Source organism: Monopterus albus, unplaced genomic scaffold (assembly GCF_001952655.1).
Source record: "Monopterus albus unplaced genomic scaffold, M_albus_1.0 scaffold228.1, whole genome shotgun sequence".
NCBI classification, from domain to species: domain Eukaryota; kingdom Metazoa; phylum Chordata; class Actinopteri; order Synbranchiformes; family Synbranchidae; genus Monopterus; species Monopterus albus.
In genome coordinates this window covers 319,760-335,724 of record NW_018128108.1, presented here as the reverse complement: position 1 = coordinate 335,724, position 15,965 = coordinate 319,760, and the positions used below count along the sequence as shown (strand labels likewise).

The 15,965-nt window shown below is 41.7% G+C and overlaps 1 protein-coding gene across 1 annotated transcript in view; it reads right to left on the bottom strand.

Annotated features, from left to right (window-relative positions):
• LOC109971565 (ras-specific guanine nucleotide-releasing factor 1-like) overlaps window positions 1–15,965 on the bottom strand; it is a 32,382-nt gene that overhangs the window by 5,047 nt on the left and 11,370 nt on the right. Inside the window, exons 8-26 of the mRNA XM_020619909.1 lie at window positions 15,370–15,479; window positions 14,765–14,883; window positions 13,944–14,104; window positions 13,620–13,683; window positions 12,524–12,666; window positions 11,876–11,958; window positions 11,150–11,398; window positions 8,168–8,541; window positions 7,570–7,686; window positions 6,009–6,179; window positions 5,342–5,448; window positions 5,115–5,227; window positions 4,388–4,448; window positions 4,145–4,251; window positions 3,919–4,003; window positions 3,643–3,840; window positions 3,227–3,306; window positions 2,987–3,104; window positions 2,743–2,811 (exon numbers count right to left, since the gene is read on the bottom strand). Coding sequence (XP_020475565.1) covers window positions 2,743–2,811; window positions 2,987–3,104; window positions 3,227–3,306; window positions 3,643–3,840; window positions 3,919–4,003; window positions 4,145–4,251; window positions 4,388–4,448; window positions 5,115–5,227; window positions 5,342–5,448; window positions 6,009–6,179; window positions 7,570–7,686; window positions 8,168–8,541; window positions 11,150–11,398; window positions 11,876–11,958; window positions 12,524–12,666; window positions 13,620–13,683; window positions 13,944–14,104; window positions 14,765–14,883; window positions 15,370–15,479 — 2,529 coding nt within the window. The remainder of the gene's footprint in view (window positions 1–2,742; window positions 2,812–2,986; window positions 3,105–3,226; window positions 3,307–3,642; window positions 3,841–3,918; window positions 4,004–4,144; window positions 4,252–4,387; window positions 4,449–5,114; window positions 5,228–5,341; window positions 5,449–6,008; window positions 6,180–7,569; window positions 7,687–8,167; window positions 8,542–11,149; window positions 11,399–11,875; window positions 11,959–12,523; window positions 12,667–13,619; window positions 13,684–13,943; window positions 14,105–14,764; window positions 14,884–15,369; window positions 15,480–15,965) is intronic.

Below are 15,965 nucleotides of genomic sequence, written 5' to 3'. Positions count from 1 at the left end.
GAATCATTTATTGCTTGCAAACCAATGATGGTAAGATGATGTCATGGGGTAGGACTGGATAAGTCTGACTTCTTCCTACTCCATTCAAGCATGTACTAGGTATAAGCAAATTGATATTGGATTAGCATTTGTTGGATATGTGTAAAATTATGTGTGTTGACATATCAACTGTTTTTACATGCTTGAAAGAAAAGAAAGAAAGAATAAAGAAAGAATAAAGTTACTATGTCTACATTACGCCAGTTCAAATATGGGGTTTCTCAGTGACCCGCTTTGTTTTATAGTGTTACACGTCTCTTTTCATTGGTACATACAGTGGTGTGAAAAAGTGTTTGCCCCCTTACTGATTTCTTATCTTTTTGCATGTTTGTCACACTGTAATGTTTCAGATCGTCAAACAAATTTATATATTAGTCAAAGATAACACAAGTAAACACATCATGCAGTTTTTAAATGAAGGTTTTTATTATTAAGGGAAAACAAAATCCAAAACTATATAGCCCTGTGTGAACAAGTGTTTGCCCCCCTGTCAAAACACTGGTTTATCGCACCTGAGTTCAATTTCTCTAGCCACACCCAGGCCTGATTACTGCCACACCTGTTCGCAATCAAGAAATCACTTAAATAGGACCTGCCTGACAAAGTGAAGTAGACCAAAAGATCCTCAAAAGCTAGACATCATGCCGAGATCCAAAGAAATTCAAAACCAAATGAGAAAGAGAATAATTGAGCTCTATCAGTTTGGAAAAGGTTATAAAGCCATTTCTAAAGCTTTGGGACTGCAGCGAACCACAGTGAGAGCCATTATCCACAAATGGCGAAAACATGGAACAGTGGAGAACCTTCCCAGGAGTGGCCGGCCGACCAAAATTACCCCAAGAGCGCAGCGACAACTCATCCAAGAGGTCACAAAAGACCCCACAACAACATCCAAAGAACTGCAGGCCTCACTTGCCTCAGTTAAGGTGAGTGTTCATGACTCCACCATAAGAAAGAGACTGGGCAAAAATGGTTTGCATGGCAGAGTTCCAAGACGAAAACCACTGCTGAGCAAAAAGAACATAAAGGCTCGTCTCAGTTTTGCCAGAAAACATCTTGATGATCCCCAAGACTTTTGGGATAATACTCTGTGGACAGACGAGACACAAGTTGAACTTTTTGGAAGGTGTGTGTCCCATTATGTGTGGCGTAAAAGTAACAGCGCATTTCAGAAAAAGAACATCATACCAACAGTAAAATATGGTGGTGGTAGTGTGATGGTCTGGGGCTGTTTTGCTGCTTCAGGGCCTGGAAGACATGCTGTGATAAGTGGAACCATGAATTCTGCTGTGTACCAAAATATCCTGAAGGAGAATGTCCGGCCATCCGTTTGTGCCCTCAAGCTGAAGCGAACTTGGGTTCTGCAGCAGGACAATGATCCAAAGCACATCAGCAAGTCCACTTCTGAATGGCTGAAGAAAAACAACATGAAGACTTTGGAGTGGCCTAGTCAAAGTCCTGACCTGAATCCAATTGAGATGCTGTGGCATGACCTTAAAAAGGCAGTTCATGCCCGAAAACCCTCCAATGTGGCTGACTTACAACAATTCTGCCAAGATGAGTGGGCCAAAATTCCTCCACAGCGCTGTAAAAGACTCATGGCAAGTTATCGAAAACGCTTGATTGCAGTTGTTGCTGCTAAGGGTGGCCCAACCAGTTATTAGGTTTAGGGGGCAAACACTTTTTCACACAGGGCTATATAGTTTTGGATTTTGTTTTCCCTTAATAATAAAAACCTTCATTTAAAAACTGCATGATGTGTTTACTTGTGTTATCTTTGACTAATATATCAATTTGTTTGATGATCTGAAACATTACAGTGTGACAAACATGCAAAAAGATAAGAAATCAGTAAGGGGGCAAACACTTTTTCACACCACTGTATACCATCATTTACCTATCTTTGGAGGAGAAATTCAAATTAATTCATGCTGTTGTGGTTCATCATGCTGTCCACTTTCATATTCTGGCTCGAACATGTCAGGTAGGATTTGAGGTATTGTCACTGTCAAAAACAGCTTATTTGTCAGTGTTTTTTGCTGTGTAAGCCACAGGTAGAGGTAGATCAGGTTGTCTCTTAACCGGAACATTAGTGGTTCGATTCCCGGCTTGTCCAGTCCACATGTTGAAGTGTCCTTGAGCAAGACACTGAACCCCCAGTTGCTCCTGGTGATGACATCGGTGCATGAATTTAGGAGTGCGAATGGGTGAATGGCCAAACAGTGTGAAAGCGCTTTGAGTGTTCTGCAATGCATAAAAAGCGCTATAGAAGTATAAGACCATTTGCCCCATTGAGATCTGCTTCTCTAGTTCAAAATTTGGTTTTATGTAGCGCCTCCCTCAGTGGCTGTGGTTGGGTAAATGTTAGGATTCAGATTTCGACACAACATCGGCAACAGGAGTTGTGCACGTTCACAGACTATCCTCTCAGGTGGAGGTTCTTGGGTTTTATCGTTCTGAAATAATTACAGACTATTTGGAGTCAGGATGGGTGCAAAGCTGATCTAGAGGTACCTAAAATTGAACATTAATTGGCTGGAAATGAGCATGCCATGGGGACTTTAAAAGTTAAGACATGTATCACTAGGTTAATTAGACAAACACTGAGCAGAAACACTATAACAATATAGATATACCAGTCAAGTAATATCTCCGGTGTACTCAGTATGTAAGCTCCTGGATAGGTACAAGAATTAATCTCACCTTTGGTTGATAATCAATCTTGTAAGATGTTTGTTGAAACTGTCGTATCTCTCTGATAATGTGAGATATCTGGAGGCAAACAAAATAAATAAAATTCAACCTTGCAGATAGATAGTCAATAGGTTCCACAGTCAACAATAAACGGACATATTTGATTCACAGATTACAGACATGTCACAAAAATGAGACTCAAAGTAGAAACAACGTAAGGTCTAAGATATATTAGCGCCCAGGTGTTCTTTACCATTCTCATCTTGGAGAAGTTGACCAGGTTGTCCTCTGTGTAGTTGGGTGTTCCCTCCTCGATGAAGGCTAAGTCCGTCAGGTACATGCCCAGGTAGGGAACACAGGGAGGGTCACAGCTGGGGACACCAGGCAGCAATTGAATAGATGGACACAAAGGAATAAACACAAAGGGAAAAATGCCAAACTCCAGCTGAATGCGTAAACATCCCACAGAACCGAAAGAAGCTTGGACACTTACTTCTTCAGAGCTTCTCTTAGGTTTTTGAATCGGCCCTCAGATGACACAAGCTTCTGTAACTTGTCAATCACAGTCTTTGTCTAGAAAATGAAAACAAAATAGTTATCAACAGAAACCAGAAATGGAATTGAAGGTACATTCTGTGAACTGAGGGAAATGTTGCTTTTCTTGCATAATGTTTCAATGAAAAAAATTATAATGAAAATTAGAAAAAAATTTAAAATACTTGTCAGGAAATACACTCATTCAGTTTCTTACCAAGAGTCAGATGTGAAGACTGATACCACACTTATAGCTGTTAGCTGAATATGAAGCTTGAGTTAGGAGGCACTTACAGTAGCTTGGCATAAATACTGGAAACGGGGGAAACAGCTCTGCCTGAAGGCAAAAGGCAAGAAAAGGTAAATGTCTAATACCTGCTTGGAAACCTTAAGCCAGGTCTTCTTGAGGCGGAAGATGGAGCTGCGGTTGAGAGACGATATGATCTCTAGCACAGCATTGTAGTTGTGGAGGCAGCGGCAGATGTCAGCCACCGCCACCCACTTCTCAATCACCGCCACCCGCATGTTGACGTCATCCCACTGCAGGATCTCTGTGGCAATCCTGTTACTGATCTGACAAAAAAACCAAGAAAATACATGGTGATAATTATGTCTGTCTGTCTGTCTGTCTGTCTGTAAGTAGACACATACATCATTAAAATGCTTTGTTGTTTTCATGATGTACGGAGTTCTCTCGTTCTTGTCATTCTTCATCCAGCCTTGACCAAAGAACTCCCTGTAGAAAAAAACAATGTCCAATGAAAAACACAGTAACATTCAATGTGTGCACTTCCCTTTAAACTCCTACTAAACGCTTCATCTTAGAACCAAGTGTTCATTTGTTGGTTTTCATGCACATGTTTACATGTGTACTCACTCATATGGGATGACCTTGAAGACCAGGTGGTCGAGCAGTGTGAGTTGCTCAGCTATCTCCAGTGCAGAGTGGCTTTCAAATGGTTCGGTTTTACAGTCCTCCATGGCCTGATACACACACACACACACACACAGTGAAATTCGGTATCACAACTGAAGCACAAATCATTTCTACAGGACAACCAGTAATTTCAAGGAGTAAGCGGTTTTTATACAGAAAAGGCTTGTGTAATCTTTCTCCCACCATCTGTGTGATCTCTTCCAGGGTAATCTGGTTGTCTCCAGGGTCCTCCTGAGTTAGAGTTCTGCATATAAAAAGACAAACATGCCATTGTTTAAAAGTTTCATCCAAAACCACTGTGTTCACTTGCTGTGAATGAATTTGACTTTACCCCAAGTGTCCAGTACACTGGGTAGTAGTTTCTCTTTGTGTTCTGTTTTGTTTACAGACACGTTTGGCCTCAGCTCAACAGCTGGATAAAGATTAGCAAAAATGCTGCACGCGGACAGGTTGGTTAGCTCACACAATATACAGGACTTGTCCCTCCAGGTGTGCCATGTTGGATAAGGTAAACACCTGTCCTATCTTTCCTAGAGAGATAGAAAACCTGCTGCCGAGAAGAAAGTGGGAAAGGTTACCAGTACTATTTTCTTGTCTGTGCAAATTCTCAGTCGTCCAGGTCATAGTAAGCTGAAGAAATGTATAAAAAAATCATCTGGACTTGGTTTTAGGTAGAAACCTAAAACCAAGTCCAGATGATTTTTTCTGTTTTTTCAGGTTGCTACTTTCTGGGGCTCCTCCTCCAGATACAGTTTTTGTTTTGTGTAGGTCCACCAGGGCCTAGGTCGATGTACCATACCTGCATTTCCTGTTTAAATTAACATATCGGATTGTCCAAACCCTTTTGCTACTGGCTTCTGACAAACAGATATGTCCCTTATGACTGTGCATGTGTGCTCAAGCAACCAACCTAATAATGTTGGCAGCTGCCTTTCTTTCCTGTGTCAGGAGCTCTGGGTCATGCATCACCTCCTCCAGGAAGCCAATTACCCGCATTTTCAGCTCGGTGTTCAGCTCAAAGTCCTGAGGACCAACACAGGAACAACAGCAACAGTGTCATTACAGAAGTTTGGTTTTACTCTTTCGAAGGCAAAGAAATCATAAAAAGGAAAAGAAAGAAAGACAGGTGAACTGTACCTGTGAGTGTTTAGAAACCCAGTGACGCAGCACATTCAGGACTCTGTTTGTGGCAGCTCTTCTGATAATAAACTCTTTGTCCCCATTCCTCTGGTCAGTAGGAAAACCTGGAATCGGGTTTGACAAAATTACATTCACATTGTAATTCATACAGCACAGAGCAATCAGCAATGTGAAAGCATCATTACTTTTAAATGGTTTCTCTACTGCTGTGTGTTTTGTTTTGCTTTCAGATACAGAAAACAGAGGTGGTCAGTAGATGGAAAAAATGGGTGAATAATCCGTTTGTTTCCAAATAGTTTTCCTGTAAGTGTGAACATACAGTACAATATACTAAATGATGGCATAACAGAGGACACCCTGTAATATTTGTAGTCTGTTTGCAGCCCCTTGGTGGTCATAAGGCACAAAAGAGCTTTAGACCAAAAATGACATTAGTTGATCTCCAGCATGTCATAATCTAGATAATCCCACTATAAATTAACATGATGTCTCTTCAATGTGATTTAGAACATGATTATAATAAATAACCGATTACAGTTCATTACTTTAAAAAGTCTAAATGACAGGACAGTAATAGAAACAGGATCCTACCAGACAGTGCTCAACAAGCCTCTGTAAGACAACAGACAGGTACCAACACAGGCAACAGAACTTTGTGACTGACCTGTGCTAGCAAGAGACATACGACGGTACTTCTCCTTGGTTGGTGTGCCTTCATTGGCACCTGCGGTAGCGATGGCAAAGGCTGAGGCAGCAGAAAGGGCACTGCGGTTATTATCCAGCTCCCGGCAAGATGACACCACCATGCCACTGTTGAAGGAAAATAGGGAAAACTCTACAAGGAGGGAGACAAAACAGAGAGAATGTAAAAAAAAACCCTGATCTACTCTTCATTGTTGTCACTGTTATCACAGAATTATTACAGCCCTTTCATTAATGGTGATTTGATTCCCTGTGTAAAGTGCATGTGGATATAGCCTACGACTGTACATTGTACTGTAGGTATATATTCAAACCAAGTTTCTGACCAGTGGAGGGCAACAAAGAGCTAAAACAGACCCAGCACAGTGTGTCCTGCAGCTTGTGGCACTGACGATGTACATTCTACTGTCTGCCTCTCCACCCCCACCCCCCTTTCCTCCGTTCAGCCGGGGGTGGTATAGAAGAACACGCACATCGTTGCTAAGGTACAAGGTTTCCTTACACCTACTCACACAAGGCACTGGCTTCCCTTGTATCCAGCACCGTGGGAAGAGAACACACTGGGGATGAATTGTGCCTGACTACCTACGGGGTGGATGCTCCCTCTCTGAGCGGTACGGGGAGGGTCATGAGGCTGTGGGTGGTATTTATGAAGACCTTATTTGGCCATAGTTATGGCTGTCGTTGTCAGAAAAAAAGTTTGCTATACATCTGCTGTGACTTTATTTAACTCTCAAAACTGAATTGGACCTAACATCTGCATTTTTTTATCGTTCTGCCTGCTGCCCCTGCTTTGTTGACATATTTTAAGATTATGCCAAACTACTAAAGGTGCTTTGTAAACATCAAGCAAAAATTAGAGGTGATAGAAACTTTTCTCAGTATTTGAAATGTAGTGTCTAATCAGAGGCACAGAATGTGCAAAGTTGAATGTTTCAACTGTATTAGAACAATAGTGTGCATAATGGCAGGAAACAGCCTGGCTCTGTTCAGAAGTAACACAATCCATCTACCAGCACCTTCTGGTGTTACTACATGTTTTTGCAGTGCAGCTTCAGTGGACAGTTGCTCTTTTAATATTTCATTTCAGTGTAACTGCTCATTTCATATGATCTGGTTTTCTGACAACTTAATCTGCCAGTTGGAATTATTCATTCAAGTGGTCTTAGAAAATGTAACATAAGAATAGTCAGGCCTGCTAAATATGCCTCATGTTGCCAATGGTTTATGTTATTGACGATATCTATTATTATTGATCTTATTTTGTCATATTTCCATTTGCCAAGATGCTCCGCTGGCAAGTCTTGCATGTGACCAGTGCTACGTGCTAAGCTGCAGTGGTTTGCCAGCTCTTACATTCTTGCCAATTTACTTAATATTCTTGCCAACTCGTTTATTATTTTTTTTTTTTTACTGGTGAGTTGAGATTCAAGATCAAAAGATGTTCTGAACAAGTTTCAGACAAAGAACAGCTTAAACACTGGATCACGAGACAACAGCGTAGACACAGAGTCATACTGTACCAGAGTTTTTTGATTTGACATTTTTGGGTGTTGATGGAGACTTGGGTGGAGACATTTCTGCCTCTGCCTCGTCACTCTGACTTGGGTCTTCATCGCATTCCTCTCTCACAGACAGATCTGGACACAACAGGTGTTTCACAGTCAGGAAGAAATGCAGACAGAAAGAAACTACTGGGTTGGGGTTGGGGGTAGCTGGGAACAGCAAGGTTGGGGCGAAACATAAGTTTGAAAAGTCTTTATGGTCAATAATTATGATGAGTTGAATTTTATATTGTTGAAAAATAGATCACATGGCCATTGTTATATTTTTTTATCTGACATAAAATTATGATGTCATGTTTACAACTACATTCCCCATTTGAGACTGTGTCAGCTGCTCCTTTGCTCTTCACTCCCAAAGGATACTGCTTAAAAATGATAATGACTTTTCCCTTCAGACCCCTTATACAACCAAATTATACATCAGTACCACTTTACAACCACAGATACAGATGCTACATACAAAATATGAGCATAAGAGCAAACTGGTAAAAGTGCTGCCACAGTACACGGGAGCCTCATTAAAAATGAGCAAAATTCCTCAGACAGTGAATCTGACCTTGCTTGTTGAGGACAGACTCTTCAGCCTTGCCTTCAGCTTTGGACTCTCCCTCATCAGGGATCTTGCTGGCCATGGTGCTCGACACATAGAGCTTGTTGATGTCGAGGGAGGTCTTACTGAATGGTGACATGGTGGAGTGCATGCTTGTATAGCCATTGGGAGAACAGCTGAGCGCAGCCAGGTCCAGAGCTTTACCCCCTGTGATGATAGGGATGTTGAGGGAAAGCTTGCGACGGCGGTTGGGCGAGGACGACTTGGTGATGGAGAGAGGAGGAGGGGAGGAAAACTTGCGGCTGGCACATGGTGATGTGGGTTGCTCACCGTAGAGAAGTTTGTTGTTCTGGCTGCTGGCAAAGAAAAGCTCCAAAGACCTGCAGGGAAAAAGAAAATGGAAGAGAGGACACAAAGGAGGGCATGTGAAAAAGGCAGAAGGATGAGCATTAAAAGAGCAACTTTCACTACTAGAAAACTTAAATTTTGGGTGAATATTTCCAGTGGTCCCAGTAGGATAAAGTGGAGAGGGGAGAAATGATGATAATGGGGGTGTGCGGTGCACTTGGTGAGCAAAGAGGGAACACAAGGAACCACAAGGCTGTTCGGGAGTTCTTGCCTCTTTTATTTAAGCTACATTGTTTAAGACAGCATCCTCCTTGCACTGAAAGCCACCCCCTCTGAAGGCCTATAAATAGCATGTCAAGTGACAGTGTGGGAGGCACGGGTGCTGCCAACAGCAACCAACCCAGGGGAGGCCCACAGAGACATAGGGAGAGAGAAACAGAGAGAAAAGGGAAATCAGATAGAGACAGAGAAGGAAGGTGGGAGAAAGAGACAGAGGTGCAATGCAATGTAAAAAAAAAAAAAAAGCAGGGGCTAAAACAGTGAGACAGAAAGGGAGTGGGTGAGAGAGGAGCAACATAGTGGATATAGATTCCACCACAGCGAAGGCTGCTGGCTGGGAGTGGGCGAACGGGAAGCCTCCAGCCCTGCACGGTGGTAGCTGTAGCCATGCTGCCTCTCCTCTCCTGAATTTGCAAAACAGTAAACGAAAAGAGGTGAGAGGACCAAAGGTGAGGACGGGGAAGAAAGACGTCGAGTGGGAGGAGAGAAGAGGATGGTGTGCAGGTGTGGGAGAGGCAAAAAGAAAATAACGACAAAGGACAGAAAGCAAACTAGCAAGCAAGTAGAGTGGGAAAGAGGAAAGAACAGGAGTAAAACAAACAGGAGGAAGGAGCAGGAGAGAAGAGGAGAGGACAGCATGGTCTGGGTGCAAAACACCACCATCAATATTTAATACCATAGAGCCACTGCAGATGATGGGAGCAAGGGGGGGAGACAAGGAGAAGGAGAGGGTGGGGTCCTGCAGCAGAGTGAAGGGTTGCCATGGTGACAGCGCAGCAGAGAGAGGGACGGTCAGACTTGTGGAAAGAAAAATAAAAGTGAGAGAATGGAAAAGGGTAAAGAGAAGAATGAGAATGAAGAGGAGGGGTTATGGAGAGGTGGGTGTATACTGGACCCAATTAACTGTGACAGCGGACTGAGGATGTGACGGTGTGACCTCTCACTGTCTCTTCTGTGGTCCCTCCTCACCTGGACAGGATATGATAGTGTGATGGGATGCTTACAGACAGTCCATGTGAGAGCAATGACAAACTCAAAAACTGGGGAAGTCCCACCTATCCACTGCACCATTACAGCAGTACTGCTGCATTCTTGGGAGAACTTCCGTGCAAATGTCAAATTATGTTCCTTTTCAGCTGTCACAAGCTGCAAGGATTGGCCTGATTGGAGGAGTATAATGTAACAAACCATTTTAGCTCTGCTGAGTACTGGTGTCCACTTAAACACTAATAGAGAATGTGCAGGGATAGAAATGTTTCATTGAAGAAGCACTACAGTAACTCTGATGTAACTTAATCTCAACTGAGAACACTGCAGCAGAGGTGGGCCAATGTACAGCTCCACTGTAGGTTAGCTTCATAAAGAAATGCACATAAAGAAATGAGACAGTGTAATATGTTAAGTATAGTGTGCTTTAGAGGTGCTGGTAGTTTTGGATGAGTCTTCATCACCGCCTTCACCACATTCCTGTTTAAATGACTTTATAGCTTTAGCCCCCCTGCCCTTGTTTTTTAGCTAGATTGTGTCCTTTTATATTTACATATTTATTTTTATTTAATGTCACTCTTATGTGTAGTTATTCCATTTAATTCTCTTCAGTGGTGATGTGGGAAAGGAATGATGTGCTGTTATAATAACCTTCTTGCCTCAGAGCAAGAAGGTTCTGGGTTTGAGCCCAGGCTGACCCATGGCCTTTCTGTGTGGAGTTTGCATGTTCTCCGTGTGCCTGCGTGGGTTCTCTCCGGGCACTCCGGCTTCCTCCCACAGTCCAGAGACATGCAGCTTAGGTTGACTGGCGACTCTAAATTGCCAGTAGGAGTGAGTGTGAGTGTGAGTGTGAGTGGTTGTTTGTGTACATGTCAGCCCTGTGACAGACTGGCGACCTGTCCAGGGTGGACCCTGTCTTTCATCCAATGTCAGCCGGGATTGGCTCCAGCCCCCCCACAACTGTATTCAGGAATAAGCAGTGTAAATAATGGATGAATGAGTTATAACAAGAGGAAAACAATTACAAATGAGAAATGAAAATATCCAGGCTAGCTGTTTCCCTGTCTCCAGGCTAAGCTGAGTTATCTGTTGTTGTTTTTTTTTCAAGAGCTACATTCTAGAGAGATAGACTCTCCCCGCATCCACAGAAATAGAATAAAGACAATGTGTATTATGAAATAAGTTAAAGAATTGTTCCTTGATGTAAAAACCCACAAACAGAGGCACAGAGAGCTTGCAGAACAAGATGTAAAATCATCATCCCCATCTTCACACTTTCTGTTTACCTGCACCTAAATATAGTTAGTGTGGATAACTTCACACCTGTGAGCTCATACAACCCTCAGTTAAACCTCTGGAAATCAACTCACTCACCGTGCAGGGATGGCACTGATGGGTTTCTTGTAGATGGTGATGAGCTTGTCCAGCACTACATCAGCGCTGGTGAAGACGCGGTAGGAGTGGAGGAAGGTATTGAGGAAGTCAATGGAGAGGAAGCGCAAGTCAGTCAGCCTCTCCAACAGGCGTTCCACGCTAGCGTAACGGATCTGGAGTACCTTACAGGAGTTCATCATCTTGCTGAAGCGGATGTCAACATCGTCACAGTACAAGCTAGTGTCCGACCTGAGTTGGAAGGCAAGGTTAGGAATGTTACTGACAAGAATTTGTCTCATAGTATTTACACAGCCAATCAGTATGTACATATTTTCTGATCACATGCAAATTATTGTAGATATTTATTGTGCTGGAGTTGAACTGAATTCTGGGGGCTTTGTAGGAAGGAGAAAATGTAATGTTTATGATCTTGTATTGTCTATTGTGCACGGGCCAGTGTCAGACCTTGAAAGTGAGCAGATTTCTGAAAAGTGAGGACATTTCTTCAAGCTCTTTCATGTTTAAAGGGATGTTTGAGGGTTAATATGTTGCTATATATGGGCCTGACATGACATATAGGGCCCTCACAAACATAGAAGTACTGTATATACAAGTGAGTTGTGGCACCTATTCATGCATTTGTCATGTATTTATGTAATGGTAATGCCAATCTCTGCTTGCACATTTATAATGAATGTGTATTGCTGTATGGTGTCCATCTCTCACTTAATCATCTGTGGCACAGTGACTTTACTGTTTTCCTCGAAGGCATTCATCATCAGACCATTGCAGCGGATGTTGTCAATGCACTGTGAATCAAGCAGAGCGAGGGTCCCCCGTGAGTGTAACAGCACACAAACCAGTGGATGCTACAAGTTTCTGCACCCACAAATATTGTAGGTGCTTTAATGGCCATAAACCAAAGGGATTTCCTGTTCGGATTCTTTTAATTCATGAGAACATAAGTTGAGGAATAGCAACAGGCTAAGATGAAGATTAAAAACCTGTTTCCAGGAATATTAAAAGTATGGTCTTTTTCCATTGTTGTTTATTGAACTTTCAAGTCTATACCTCTAGCTGACCTAAATGTCTGTAGTAACACAGAGTTTAGTCATTCTTGTTTAAAGTGAAGGCCACAGTAAATTAAAATCTTTCCTTGTAAACTTCAGGGCTGTCCTTCTGGCTTTTTTCTCATAATAAAAGGAAGTGCTAGATGTTTGCAGCCTTCAGTTTTAGTTCTGATTTAAAGTGTAAACTCTCTCTCATCTAATGACTGCTTGTCTCATGACAAGTTAAATCCACACTTCACAATTCTGCAGTAGGTTTATTTGGAACATACCATGTCCATTCTTTAATGCAGGTGAGGAGACATACCTGGCTGATGTCACTCGTCCACACCGACTTCTCCTGTCGGGACGAAGCCACCAGGATGACGGTGTAAGGCTGGACATCTTTAGGCTCCACCATCACTTTGAAGTCCAGGTGCTCTGCGTCCTGACCACTCCGCTCCCCTTTGGCTGCAAATTACATATTCGACAACCTTTATTTTAACAGAGCAGGATAAAATATTCTGACAACAATCATTGCTAGACCCCTAGAAAGAGAAAAATTAACAACAAAAAAAAAACAGAAACACAAACCAAATAAAAGTAAAAATGTAGATATCAGCAAATGTTTGTTACTAATAACATTTGTTTAAATAATATTTTGTTATATATGTACTGTATATTTCTATTGATTTATACACCCAGAAACATTTATGATCAAATCAAAATGTCTGATAAGAGCTGAAATCTGAAATCCTATCAGGATCATGCCCAGAAGAGTTACAGTACAAAGTAAACAAAAGTCATCAAGGAGCTTGGTAACAATAAGCCAAGCTTTACATACTAAGCTAAACAAGATCGTATAAAGGCATTCGCCTTCGGAAGATAAAATCCCTACATTCATTTGAAGGCAGCAGCAGCAGATATGTGATTTCCATCTGCAGCCTCTAATTTGAAAAGTGTCTCATGAAAGCGTAGCGTTATTACGCACAATGATCCATTGTGGTTACCTTACTAGCACCGGTCAACAATTAGGACTACGATTGGTAGCGAGTCATATCTTCTGAGAAAAAAGTCTACCACTCATGTAAACAGGAGTACTTCACTCAGTCATAAAGCATTATAGTGTGCTGTTTATTTCACTGTAACATCTCACTATGTGTTACCCCAAACACAATAGTTAATGTGTGAATGAAGGGGAAAAGGTAAAGATTATTATATTTCAGGACTGTGTTACAAACAGCTCTCAGCCACCATGTGACTGACAGTTTGCCTTTTGTAAGGTGAGGCCAAATTCAATAGTTTGGAAGCTACAGTATAGCAACAGAAAACTATTGTTTCAACTACTTCCTACAATACAAGTAAACTTCTACATATGCAGCATTTTAAAAAAACATTTGAACATACTGTGTGCAGCAACTCACATTCATCATCTGTCCCCTCTGGCTCTTCCATTAGTGTGCAGTCTATGAGAGAGACCACTCCGTTCTGTGACAGGGTGAGAGGTTGTGAGGTCACACACAGTGGGTTACCAGCTATTAGACAGTGGAGGTGTCTAGATAGTTTAACAAATTTTAACCAGTGCTAATGAAAGCAGTAAAGATACTTCCAGTAGATAACAAAATAAACTGCATGACCAAAATTACCTGAATTTTAAAATCATATTTTCAAGTGATCAAAAACAGTGTCTTTATTGGTGAATATGTGATATTCGGTGTCTCCACCCACATAGAAATCATCTGCTGTACCTTAGTGATGTGAAGTTTCCCCCCGGAGCCTCGGGTACAGATGATGAGATGTTTGGAGAAGAGGAAACACTGTCTCTCGCCCTCCTTCTTTAGCGACAGAGAGCCCAGTCGGCCTCTCGTGATCTTCCCTTTCTCGCTCATCGGCACCTGAATCAGGGAACCTGTGGAGTCATGCATACACACACATAAACATAAATCACTGCCTGTCATCATTTAAATTTCTTTTGTTTGAGGTTTACAATAAAAAATAAAACAGGCCTGCTTTTGTGTGTCAGTAATCGATGATTTTATTCACGTGTGCAGAAATGGAGGAGGGTGAGAATATGTGGTGCATCATTACAGATAAGGCTACAAGAGAGAGGAGTGTGAATGGTGCTGAATGTGTGTTAAAGAATTAACATTTTACTTTATTACGTTTCTTTTTGTGTCAGTATGAAACCTGTCGCTGCTGAGTAGGATCATGAAATCAAAGAGTACAAAGTATTGCTCTTCAGGTTTACACATGTTTATTCATCTGTGTTCTAACTTGGCAAGTCATCTTATAACCACATGCAACTCATAATATAAAATACATTCCATTTTATAATGTTCCTTATATTTGCACACAGCTTTGCAGTTTGTAAACTGTGCTACATGACCTTTCTTTGGGTATTGTGAGTTCAGATGTGGCATCCTTAACTAGATAAACTAAACACTTTGCCTGGTTTCTGGTGTTAGACATGCTCAGATGTTGTTAATGTTTTATTTGCTGGCCATTGGGTTAGCCAAGAAACCAAGAACAAAATGTGTCTTTTCACTGTCTGATAACAAAACAAACTTACCTTGCCTAACAAACGTCTGGCTGGTGTCCAGCAGCACTTCACAACCCTCCACAATCATTCGCTCAATAGCCAAGTTCTTCCTTATGTTCTCCGTCTCACTCACCTCATCATGCATGATTCTGTAAGGGCAATAAACACCCATGAGTCCAGTACTTGACAATAAAAGTTGCTTTGCAAATAGAGTACCACCAAGTGTTTGTGACTTTGACCTATGATCATGTCACCTGATCATGGTCAGAACTGACCACAAACCATCTATATGAATCTGGTAGATATCTCTGAGTGGTGTACATGCTTCTGCTTTTAATACACACCAAAACACAGCACAGGTATTGTACTGTCTTGCTTGTGTAAAGGACTGATGCACCCTGAAAAACGCATTTGAGTTCTCATTAGCAGAGTATTCAGAGTGTCTCCAGCCACATGTTTAGTGTCAGCACTTTCCACCATTCAGACTGAGGTGATGATTAAAAACAATGTAAAATTCTTCTGTAAATCCTGCAGAGCTCTCGAGCCAATTAAGCACACTGAGCTTCTTTGATTCGTAACATGCAGTACGAAATACACTTTCAACTGCTTGACCGGCTAACTGACAGAAGATCTACCTGGAAAGTTCCTCCAGTTTTGACTTGGCGTAGTCTAGACTGTTTCTCTCCACATGCTCATGGGGAGTGTGAGCCAGCAGCTCGTGTAATGTCAGGATGTAACGAGGGATCTGAGAGAGAGACAGAGAGGAAATGAGGCGTGCTTCAATCGCTTACTGAAATAAGTATTTTTTATCTTTTTATGTTAAAATGTAGGTTTAAGTTTTCAAAAAGTTGAGAGATTTAATGCTTTTTAGAAAGCAGAGTCAAGCATCTTGACTCTAATGGATGTGGACTAGAGTTTTCCTGCAAAACTGAAAGATCATCTTTCTTATCATTTAAATGAGTCACTTTAACTATGATTTTGATTGTCTTCTAAACCGGAAGGCTAATAATTCACTTCCCTAAAACATTCTGATTCAGTGAAAGAATGTATTTTCATCCACATATATTTGTATGCCTTCACTTTTTGCACAAGTCTCAGTGTGACTGTTTTGACTGTGATGTAGCTTTGAAAGCCGCGGTCCAAATTTGAACACAGACTGTTCGGACAACAATGTTACTACTGTTGCCACTTGGGCACAGTTATGTGGAAACAAATTACTGAGTTTTAGGGA